Below are 12279 nucleotides of genomic sequence, written 5' to 3'. Positions count from 1 at the left end.
GCTGAGAAAACTACAGTCAAGCAATCTCGACCTGCACATACAGTATGTCGTGTTCAGTGAGTAGGTAATATGTGCGCTATGAGTTACATATTTTGTCCTTGCTATCTGTGATCATTGGGACGTCGTCCCTGACAATTTTGAAGTTGAAATGTAAAATGGTTAAGGTTAGGATTAGGGTTCAGTTAGGGTAAGAGTAGGGTTTAGTATAAGGACGTCCTAAAGATCCCTGATAGCGCTAACCTTGGCATCTTTGAGCCACGTGGTTTTTATTTAGGTAGACTATATATGTTATATCATCCATGGACAGTATAGGCTATACATTCATGAAAATGGCTTTGCTCGGTGAGTTCATAAATACAAAAATAATGAAGCCACAACGAGAAAGGAAAGATGTACTTTATCCACAGTATTTGTTATGCCATTACTGGGCAGCTTGAGCTTTACCATTTCGAAATGACAACATGAAAGCGTTCTGTAACAGCTCGTGAGAAGCCTATGCTGTTATAGCACACGATGACTTGTCCATGGTGCTGAAGTTTCAGACGCTAGATTTCCTTATACAAAATACTCTTTAACGCTGTTTTTGGCGTTTTTTTTTAAATGTGCATTGTTGTGTCTTAATGTGTAGCAAAACAATTCAAATGTACTCAATGAGTGTTATATTTGAACTCGTGAAATCCCTAAATGACCAATCGGCAGCTCTGCTAATCTCTGTGTAAACAAATGCAAATGTGTGCAGAATGAAAAGCCCTTCTTACTGTCCTGCAACATCTGCTCATATATTTCGGTAGGAGCGCACCACCCATCTTCTCCAATAAAACAACATATTCAATAGATGGCATGTGTACTGCACTGTCCCCTTCTTTTTCTTTATGCCTTCTTTCATTATAAGCGTTTAGTTGTGGTGTGTAAAATCTTACATCATATTTTGTCTTCCAGCGTTCTTTTTTAGAGGGCTATTTTAATCTCATTCTGTCATGTATATCAGAGTATTTGAACTGCATGCAAATGCACAACATAGCACATGCAAGACACCTACAAGTAGCCGACAAAATCACGTCAACACTTGCTTCCACACAGGTGTTGATCCTGCGTTAATGAAGCAATTAACATCCCATCATGCTTAGGGTCATGTTTAAAACTGCTGGGCAGGCCATTATTTTGGCTAGCATGACTATGCCCCCTATAGGATGGCAATGCCTCCATCCACAGGGCACGAGTGGTCACTGAATGGTTTGATGAGCATGAACATGATGTAAACCATATGCCCTGGTCGTCTCAGTAACCAGTCAACCCAATTGAACACCTATGGGAGTTTTCCACCACCATCAACAAAACACAAAATTCTGAAATTTCTCGAGGAAGAATGCTGTTGTATCCCTGCAATAGAGTTCCAGACACTTGTATAATCTATGCCAATGTGCATTGAAGCTGTTCTGGCTCGTGATTGGCCCAACGCCCTATTTAAGCCACTTTATGTTGGTGTTTCCTTTATTTTGTCTGTTACCTGTATATTATCCTGTAAACGATATGCAGCTGCGTACACTATTAGTTATTGTAATGCTATTGGTCACGTTAACAGCTGAGCACTCCTTTTTCCCAAGACCAGTAAAAGGCACAGCTTCTTTGTGAAACTTAGTCTCTCAGGGATTTGAAAAAAAAAAAAAATCTGTGAGAGTTCTTCACAAGTCTCAATTGAGCCATATTTTGGGTTCTGGCAAAACATATTTATAGACCCAGAGTGAATGTATGTGTATTTTTGCTTTGACCTGATGTGTTGTGATCTCTGCAAGGCGTGGTGGTTCCACCGTGGCTAAGCAGAGCTGTTGGTGTGGGTTACAGGAAAACACAGCCTTCCTCTGGCTTTAAAGCTGTATCTGTGAGCTTTTATTCAATCACAGTTGCATTAAGGGAATCGCAAGGCCTCACCCATTACTCATTCTACAGTTACACGGGGACCCTGCAGATATGTACCAGGCCTGGTCATCATTCACTCACAATCAAGTTATGAGTTATAAAATAAGAAAAAAAAAACCATGGCGTGTGTTTTGATGTCATCCGTACTGTTGTACAATTAAAGCTGAATTTGTTATGTTGAAACGGATTCATTCTTAGAACAGTACAAGACACTACAAAACAACTTGTATTTACTCTAGAGATGGTGCAAGAATATGACTAATGCACATATTTTAGTCACAGGTGTGTTTGATTTATATGATCAAATATGCTGAGTGTTCACGGAGAACCGACGGGTGGGTGAGGGGTGATATTTACTGATCTCGTTTGAGTGTTCCACACAAGGTAAGCAGTCTCCCACAGAGGCCCTCTAGTGCCCTTGGGTATGGACATTACATATCCTCCAATCTGGTCCCTCACCTCTCAGCAGTCAGCTTCCTGAGTGTGAAAGACTGGAAATAGCTCCAGCAGTGCCTATGACGGCTGGCGCTCACTTTGATTGCAAACCATGACATGGTAAGAGCACCTACATACCAGCAGTGGTTTGATGTCTCTAATGACTGCTGGTTACTGAAGTCCTAATTAGTCGTATATAAATGGGGTAATCTGGGATTGGTACATGCATATTTAAAAAAAAAATCCCAGATTGCCCCATTAACTAAGTAACTGTCATTAAAAGGATATGATGCATTGCAGAAGAAAATGTACTGTCTGTACTGTCTATACTGCTTGAGAGATGTCAGAGACTAACAGTACTACCGGAGTAGAGGTATTGGGGTTTATAACATTGACAAACAGACACTGCCAGTAAGCGAAATTACATGACTATTCTCCCTTGTGTGTAATGCTGCACACACATCCCTAGGTCCTCGACTATGACATTGCAGGGTTGTGGTTACTCTGATCTATTGTTCCCATGTGGTTCACTATGCAGTCTGGAGTAGTCTGACATTAAGACACTGGCATTAAAAGCCCCACTAACAGCCTGTAGTGGAAGGCTGCATAGGAATATGGTTAGCATCATTCAGCTAAGGACATTGATCGTCAGCCCAAAGGGTGCTCTTTAAACCTTGAAAGTGAGCAAAGCAATGTAAACCCCCTGATAATAAAGTAAAGGCTGTACCCAGCACTGTTCATGCTTGTTGCATTTATATTTGTAGATCTTCAAACAGGATCCCATATATACTGTATATTGTTTGGATATGGATGTGTTCTGGACATTGCATGGCTGCTTTGATATTAAGCATTTTCCCCCCATGACAGACTGTCACTGTTCATTCATTTTCCCCCCTTAATCTCAGAGAATTTAGAGCAATTTGAAAACAGCAGCCAGTGCCTAATCCAGCTCTCACGGCAGGCAGGGACTGCATCTCTGTCCCCTGCAGTGCCCGCCCCTGCTGCTCTCCTGTCTCTCTCTCACACACACACACACACACAATCTCAACTGATTAGGGCGACCCTGGTAACACAGTGCAGCAGAGGGCTTATTCATTGTCCATATAAACCATTACTGTCCCATCTTGGAGAATAATCCACCGGTGCAAAACACAAAATAGAGTGCAGTGCTTATACCCCGCATCCTGCAAGCAGCCAAAACCATCTGCAATGAATGAGATAAAAAGAAAAACAGAATGAACAACAAGAGCTGACTCACACCTGTGGCCATTTTCATGTGACTAAAAGCATCCTCTAATCTCCTAGAGGTTGAGGTTGAGCGTGTAACGCGTAGCAGGGTTTACACAAAATACTATTCCGGTAGCTGATACTATGCCAGTTGTAACAAAGGATTCTTGTCGGAAAGAGCAGTGTCAACCAGGTCTACAACTAGATACAAGGCCATGGAAACAGATCACACTAAACAGAGTTAAAAAAATATATAGTTTATTACAGTGTTATAAATGAGTGATTACAGTTTCAATGACTCAATCCCGGGTTAGGTGTTGAAGGCCGTACCGCAAATTGTTGCCTGTTGCACAATAATCTTGCTGAGAGAAGCCAAGTTGCGGCTAGGTAAAGTTTCAAGTTGTATTATACAAGGTTCAAAGTTTAGCCACCCGCGCAGGATACAACAGGTGTAAAACAGTACAGTGACATTCTTACCTTGAGAGCTCTTTCCCAGCAATGCCGTGATAATTACAATAAAGATAATAGAATACAATTTAAAACAACAACAAGAACTATGATGCGAGTTAGAAACATGAGAATGCAAGCACAGTTGAAGTCGGACGTTTACATACACCTTAGCCAAATACATTTGAACTCAGTTTTTCACAATTCCTGACATTTAATCAGAGTAAAAAGTCCCTGTCTTGGGTCAGTTAGGATCACCACTTTATTTTAAGAATGTGAAATGTCAGAATAATAGTAGAGAGAATGATTTCTTTCAGCTTTTATTTATTTCATCACATTCTTAAAAACAAAATTGTACCCGTTTCCTCCAGCATCTTCACAAGGTCCTTTGCTGTTGTTCTGGGATTGATTTGCATTTCTCGCACCAAAGTGCGTTCTTCTCTAGGAGACAGAACGCGTCTCCTTCCTGAGCGGTATAACGGCTGCATGGTCCCATGGTGTTTATATTTGTGTACTATTGTTTGTAGAGATGAATATGGCACTTTCAGGCATTTGGAAATTGCTCCCAAGGATGAACCGGACTTGTGGAGGTCTACAATTTTTTTTCTGAGTTCTTGGCCGATTTCTTTTGATTTTCCCATGATGTCAAGCAAAGAGGCACTGAGTTTGAAGGTAGGCCTTGTAATATATCCCCAGGTACACCTCCAATTGACTCAAATTATGTCAATTAGCCTATCAGAAGCTTCTAAAGCCATGCCATCATTTTCTGGAATTTTCCAAGCTGATTAAAGGCACAGTCAACTTAGTGTATGTAAACTTCTGACCCACTGGAATTGTGATACAGTGAAATAATCTGTCTGTAAACAATTGTTGGAAAATTACTTGTGTCATGCACAAAGCAGATGTCCTAACCGACTTGCCAAAACTATAGTTTGTTAATTAACAAGACATTTGTGGAGTGGTTGAAAAATGAGTTTTAATGACTCCAACCTAAGTGCACGTAAACTTCTGACTTCAACTGTATATACAGGTCAGTGCCAAGTACCTCATTCAACGTGAGGGGTACAGGAGCGGTTGAGGTATGTTTATACACAAAACTTGACTAGTAGTAGGATATACTGTACATGTAAACAGGGCTGAAAAGTCAAAATAAATGTTTACTTCCAGGTTCCTTCGACAACGCAACAATAATAAGAAAATAATAGGAACATAGTAAATGTCTCAGTAGAATAGAATAAACATTTTACCGTAATACAGGAAGGCACACTTCATTGTAAAATATTTTGTTTTGGGGAAGGGGGTATTGGGGGGCAAGTGTTAAAATTGTGCAGTATTTAGCAATCATGATAAGAGTCTGGTAGCAGCAGTTGTGAATGTATACGTGGGTGTGCACGTGAGTGAGTGCTTGTGTTCTAAGGTGCAGAGAATCACAGCAGGTGGTCAGACCAGTTCAGGTGTTCAACAGTCTGATGGCTTGTAGATAGAAACTGTCTCTGAGCCTGTTGGTATCAGACCTCATGCTCCGATACGTCTGCCCGTCAGTAAGGGAGAGAATAGCTTGTGGCTGGGGTGTGTGGGGTCCTTGATGATGCTGCGGGCCGTTCATCAGGCACCAGTTCGAGTAGATGTCTTGGATGGGTGGGAGCCCGGTGATGTACTCAGCCGGCACTACCTGCTGAATGGCATTGCAGTCGTGGATGGAGCAGTTCCCGTACCAGGCCATGATGCAAGCGGTCAGGATGCTCTCGATGGTGCAGCGGTAGTGTTTGGAGAGGACCCGGGATGGTATGCCAAATTTCTTCAGCTGCCTTAGGAAGTAGCGACCCTGTTGAGCCCTCTTGAGACGAGTGGTGGTGTTGTTGTTCCATGTCAAGTCCTCTGATGTGGACGCAGAGGAACTTAAAACTGCTGACTCTCTCGATTGCAGTCCCGTTGATGTGGATTGGGCATGTTCCCTCCTCTGCTTCCTGAAATCAAGAATCAACTCATTTGTTTGCTGACATTGAGGGAGATGTTGTCCTGGCACCACAATGACAGTACATCTACGTCCTCCTATAGAGAGTCATTGTACCATCTAAACTGCTGTGAAATATATTTTCCATAACGGAAAATATTGTATTTTTAGCTGTTATACAAAACTGAAAGTAAAACACCCAAACAGAAACGTAAGAACGGGAACCATAGACATAACTCAAATAGAACAGATCTACCGATTCTTAGACTGATGACAGTATATAACACACATTTCTCTGTGAATTTGGTCAGGTCACTCAAAAGTGATATACAGTATTATAGCTTTGGCCATCAACAATACAACTCAACCTTACAGCAACTGGCATTGCAACTTGATATGGCTCGACTTTCGCCCAACGCGCACCGTTAAGCTCCTCAATTATAGGGAGGGGAACAGGTGTGCTCAATCAGCTCATTACCCGAAGCAAGCAGACAAACACAAATCAAACCCAGAGCACATTCAACACAAGAGAAAACACTGAAGAACACTACCAGTCACAGGGAATATCCACCCTGTTAGAAACATATTGGGCAACATTTTAAAGTGATATACTGTGTGAACGGAGTTTTAAGGACATATCTGCTTTCAAAAAGAAAACGATGAGCTCATTCATCGATTGTCAAGTCCTAATTGAGTTAGATTGAGGTGGTACAGTAGTAGATGATGCATCACTAAGGCATAATGAGAATGCATGCTGCGGTGAAAACCTCCCAATTATCCTGCTCAGTCCACAGCTTGCTTTGAGACCTCGCCTCACTTCCTATTTTTTCCATTAATTTGCAGGGTGATAAATGTGGCACCATGTGTCCCTAGTGCCTCTATCTGTAGGAAACTGCTGCTGGGTCCCGTGAGAATAGAGCAGTACACAGGCAGGCAGGGTACACTGTAGGCCAAGAGTGATAATTCACCCTGATGTCAACCAACAAATAGGGCAATGCCCTACGGTGAACTGCTGGCGTTGTCTACTGTCACTGTCCACGCTGGGACTGCAGGCTCCTCACTCTATGCTACACATCCTTCTATTATCTCCAGTGTAACACTATGTAACAACATTAGTTGGCTGGTGGCACCCATCCAGGACTCGCACCCTAGAAATACACAGCACTTAGAAAACATAAGCAGGAATTGAAATGCTTGGTGACAGCCAATTGAATTCAGTTTTAACAATATTTTGGTCTTTAGATTTTTTTGATTCAGATGGATGACCATTCAGCAAATTAAGAAGGTAATATTAACAAAAGAGTATCAAAAGGCACGTGCTTACGTAGGACGTCTCGCTTCTGTCTGCATCACTGGCTTAATTGGACTCCAGCAAATAATCACGGAACAGATATGAATCCTTCTAGTTTGAGAATTCACTTTAAAACCTTTTATCATTTCCAATGGTCTTGTAATAGTTTCACACTGAGCTGATCCAGCTATAAGTGCCCCTATTTATCGAATGGAAATCGCTTTCCAGGCCTCTAATAACACCAGATTGTTGATCATTTACCCAGGGGCATAGCTCCGCCATTTTCAATGGAATGCTAAAGGTACCATCCTTGAGCTGTTTTCCAAAGTACCAATTTTCCATCATAAATAATTAACTTGTTTTGCACAATGAAAATCTTGCCTCAAAACCATTACGGTAGGAGACAAAAAGAAGACAAAAAGGGCATATGATCAGAGAGAAAGAGAGGTGGAGCAAGGAAGTGTTTTACATGGAAAATATTCAGAATCTAATATTTAAACTGTATTCATATGAAACCACTTATAAAGGCACCACCTATAAAAGCACACGCATTGTTATTTATCTACAGTAGCATTAGAACACAGCCGATAGAACAGGTATGACGTTACACAGACAGGTTAGGAGTATTATTTCATGCTGCCACTCACTAAACCAGCCATTATAAAAACCAGCTGGACATACTCATTGTGGATGAAAGCAACTGTTAGTTTTCTGTCTTTTTCTCTTTGGGAGATTTCTTGATAAGGCTGTCACAGGATATGGAATAGCTCAAAACGGTTAGCATCCTTTTGGGATGTTTAGAAGGGAACCCGTTCATTACCACTGTTGTCAAACTGTTGGCAGGCCTCAATGGAGTGATTACCTCATTGCTGCTAGATCCATCCGGTCTGCTTGATCAGACGTTTCCATGGAAACTGCTGTACCCCAATGGATCCCTGCCTGCCTTTTTTTCCCTATGTAAATTGACTTCCCATAGTTCTAAAGCATCTCTTCATAACACATTGGCCAGACTTCACATCTGTCCTGCAAATATGGAGGCTTGGGATCAGAATGAAACAACTGTAATGCCAACTATTTTCAAGTCATTTGAACTGCGGGAAACTCAGCGGCTGGCAGCATTGAAATGTAGCTTGTTACTGCAGTTTGATACAATAGGAAGCAACAACCAGGTGAAAGCGTATCCCCTTACATCATACAGCTCTCTTTCTGTCTTTATCACGTAAGTGCATCACACTGTATTCGGCAGGCACAGACAAGCCCCTCTCCTCCAGCTCTGTCTGCTTGACACGGCCCACACCGGGGTCTCTCTTTGTGGGTTGTCTGTCTGCACAGCAGAGCTTCTCTGGAGGACTGCCAACACATGAAGCCCTCCTCTACCCTCTCAAATGATGTTATGCTTCAATTAAGCAGCCACATTTACGTCAGTCTCTTTCCTTAAGCTATCTTTCCACATTCACCAAAAAATGTGATTATGTGAAACCCATCTTTTAACTGACATTATCTTGCACTTGAGTAGAATATGTTGAGGGGAAACGACAACAGCTTACAGCTACAGTACACTGTATGTACAGAGGGGAAACTGCTACACCTCAAATAACAGTAATTGAACATTTATGGTCAAACATATCCCGGCGAGGGCCATTCCTTTGCAAGGGGAAAATACTGTAATTGTTCAGTAATATGGCTAGCCTACAGTAAGCATCTTTAATCAACACCCTGAATTCACTTGGAGTTTTCCTCTACTGTAAATTGTCCCCTAAGATACTGTAATATCAGATCTCAGCAAGGCATTAGTTACAGAAAGGTCATCCATACTGATTGGAAATTCATGCTGCATCATTTAAGGTGTTCCAGGAATGGTGAGGAACTCTCATTTGACGCACTCTAATTCACCAGGTACCCTTTATTGAATGAAAATGAGCTGCGTAATTACTTAATAACTCATATTCCAAGACCAGACAAAAGATCTGTTTGTTAATATGTGCACAGCCCCTATTCAGACATCAGTTGTTGGAACAGCCCACTGGAAGCTCCGTTATTGTTTTAATTTTAGCTGCCTCATATCCATTCACTCCTGGCACGGTGATCAAATTGTAATTCAACCTGATTTCGTTATAAAAATAAAAAAAATTGCCTCAGAGAACAATTTATTATTGCTATCTTTAAAATAATGTTACCTCACACTCCAACGTTCTCAACCTACTTATCTAAATGCATAACTGGTTCTATGTCCCTTATAATGTCGATATATGCTTGTTTTTGTTTATTTAGATCTAGTTTTTTGATAAGCATAAGTAAGTAAGTTAGTAAGTAAGCCCTTGTCCAAGCCAGAATGGCCCAGAGGGCAGGAGCCTGTAGGTGCCTTGAGGCAGCTTGATGTTCAAGTACACACTCTGTCACAGCTATCTGTTTTTGTGTGATTCTGTTTAATTTTTAAGGAATAATTGTAACCTATTTAGTTGGGTTTTATAATATTTAGTTGGGTTTTTTGATTCAACAATATTCATCTATGACAATCTTACCGTTTGGCTTGTCTGAACAGTAAGGTTAGATTGGATGAAGACGCTCTTTCAAATGTTAACTTTTTTGTAATGCAACACCTTATACTCTTTTGGAGAGTTCAGAGTAGACTATCAATGTTGAACCTCCTGATTTATGAAAAGTTGTATGCTGCCCTCTTGTGGAAAATATGAGCATATACATTTAGAATTATTAAGATCAGGTACTCTGTTCATGGACATATTCACATCGCGGCAACAATGATTTAAAATCCAGACTGAACTGAAAGAACTAGCTGATTTATAGAATATAACTTTGCTCAAAGGGATCCGTCTTATCCTACATTAAAGTCGGGCTGAACATCATTGTATAGATTTTTAGTCAGCTCATATCCATGAGTATCCACGTGTGCATGTACATTGTACATGTTTAAAGATGAAATTTCACAATAATTGATCATAGCATCTTCAGAAATTAGCAATTTGGACAGCTTTTCGGGCACATTCTTACCACAATTCTCCTCTTTATATATCTGGCACAACTGGCTTCTTTGGTTGTGTATTCTACAGTGCCTTGAGAAAGTATTCACACCCCTTTAGTTTTTCTGCATTTTGTGTTCCAGCCTGAATTGAAATTTGGATTAAATTTAGATTTTTTTTTGTCACTGACCTACCCAATAATGTCAAAGTGGAATTATGTTTTTTGAAATGTTTACAAATGGATTAAAATGAAAAGCTGAAATGTCTTGAGTCAATACGAATTTAACCCCTTTTGTTATGGCAAGCCTAAATAAGTTCAGGAGTAAAAATGTGCTTGACAAGTCACATAATAAGTTGCATAGACTTACTCTGTGTGCAATCGTAGTGTTTAACATGATTTCTTCATGACTACCTCATCTCTCTACCCCACACATACAATTATCTGTAAGGTCCCTCAGTTGAGGAACCTTATAGATAATTGTATTCAACTACAAAGACGAGAGGTTTTCCAACGCCTCGAAAAGAAGGTCACCTATTGGTAGATCCGTATTTTTTTTTTTTAAGACATTGAATATCCCTTTGAGTATGGTGAAGTTATTAATTACATTTTAGTTGGTGTATCAACAAATTGGGTTACTACAAAGATACAGGCATTCTTCCTAACTCAGTTGCTGGAGAGGAAGGAAACTGCCTAGGGATTTCACAAAGAGGCCAATGGTGACTTTAAAACAGTTTCAGAGTATAATGGCTGTGATAGGAGAAAACTGAAGATGGATCAACAACATTGTAGTTACTCCACAATACTAACCTAATTGACAGAGCGAAAAGAAGGAAGCCTGTACATAATAAAAATATTCCAAAACATGCATCCTGTTTGCAACATGGCAGTAATACTGAAAAAAATCTGGCAAAGAAATTAACTTTCTGTCCTGAATATAAATGTTATGTTTGTGACAAATCCAACACATTACTGCCCCACCTATCCTGAATGACAGGTTGCCACTGACTGTACGTCACTATGAACATTTCTGTAAGGACAGACGCTTGGAGACGAGAAGCAAGTACAGGGAGTGAACATTTCATTAATAAACAGACATGAAATAGGACAGGACAGCGATGAAAAACATAACATTCATGCTGACACGGGGAAGAAACAGGGGAACAGACAGATATAGGGAAGGTAATCAAAACGTGAAGGAGTACAGGTGAGTTCAATTAAGCGCTGATGCGCGTAATGAATGTGACAGGTGTCTGTAATGATGGGCAGCCTGGCAGGGAGAGGGAGCGGGAGGGGGCGTGACAGTACCCCCCCCCCCCCCCTCTCTAGGGGCACCATCCGGCATCCCACCTATTGTAGAAGCCCATCGAGCCGACTGAGGCATAGGAGCCTTTCATTTTATCTGCTATTGAACACGGTTTATTCCGTCTTAAATTTTATTGATTATTTACGGTATAAAATACCTAAAGTTGTATTAGGAATGTTGTTTGAAATGTTTGGACCAAGATTACAGGTAACTTATTAGATAATGTGCTGTCATGTTGGGCGAGTTGGAAACAGTGTTTTTCTGAATCAAACAAGCCAAATAAATGGACATTTTGGGGATATAACGACGGAATTAATCGAACAAAAGGACCATTTGTGATGTTTATGGGACATATTGGAGTGCCAACAGAAGAAGCTCTTCAAAGGTAAGGCATGAATTATATAGTTATTTCTGAGTTTTCTGTCGCGCCTGGCGGGTTGAAATATGATTGTCATGTGTTTTTGTTTGATGGGGTGCTGTCCTCAGATAATCGCGTGGTTTGATTTCGCCGTAAAGCCTTATTGAAATCTGACATTAAGAAGAAGCTTTAATTTGGTGTATTGCACTTCTGAATGTATGAAAGTAAAATATTTCTAATATTATTTTTTTACATTTCGCGCTCTGCCATTTCACTGGATGTTGTCAAATCGATCCCGCTAACGGGATTTGATCCACAAGACATTTTAAGGACAGATTCTTGGAGAAGAGAAGCAAGTACAGGGAGTG

General features: G+C 40.7%; 1 protein-coding gene across 1 annotated transcript; it reads right to left on the bottom strand.

Annotated features, from left to right (window-relative positions):
* Nucleotides 1-4869: 4869 nt before the first annotated feature.
* Nucleotides 4870-11644, bottom strand: LOC149972820 (uncharacterized). Its single transcript, XM_090216401.1, has 3 exons — nt 11598-11644; nt 6354-6410; nt 4870-5993 (listed from the first exon to the last, which is right to left on the bottom strand). The coding sequence occupies exons 1-3, from the start codon at nt 11642-11644 to the stop codon at nt 5477-5479; spliced, it is 621 nt and encodes a 206-aa protein (XP_090072527.1). The 3' UTR covers nt 4870-5476.
* Between the last annotated feature and the right edge of the window lie 635 nt (nt 11645-12279).

The sequence above is a fragment of the Oncorhynchus mykiss genome, chromosome 22, assembly GCF_057628025.1.
Source record: "Oncorhynchus mykiss isolate SJ-2025 chromosome 22, ASM5762802v1, whole genome shotgun sequence".
Lineage (NCBI taxonomy): Eukaryota > Metazoa > Chordata > Actinopteri > Salmoniformes > Salmonidae > Oncorhynchus > Oncorhynchus mykiss.
This window is presented reverse-complemented; position numbering and strand designations above follow the sequence as displayed.

What these genes read in the sequence shown, in the direction of transcription:
- LOC149972820 (XM_090216401.1), bottom strand. Translation starts at nt 11,644, where the DNA reads ATGAAAGGCTCCTATGCCTCAGTCGGCTCGATGGGCTTCTACAATAG. An exon ending in TCGATGGGCTTCTACAATAG is followed by an intron (nt 6,411 to 11,597) that starts GTGGGATGCCGG and finishes ATAATTGAGGAG; the next exon opens with CTTAACGGTGCGCGTTGGGC. An exon ending in AAGTTGCAATGCCAGTTGCT is followed by an intron (nt 5,994 to 6,353) that starts GTAAGGTTGAGT and finishes TCTTGATTTCAG; the next exon opens with GAAGCAGAGGAGGGAACATG.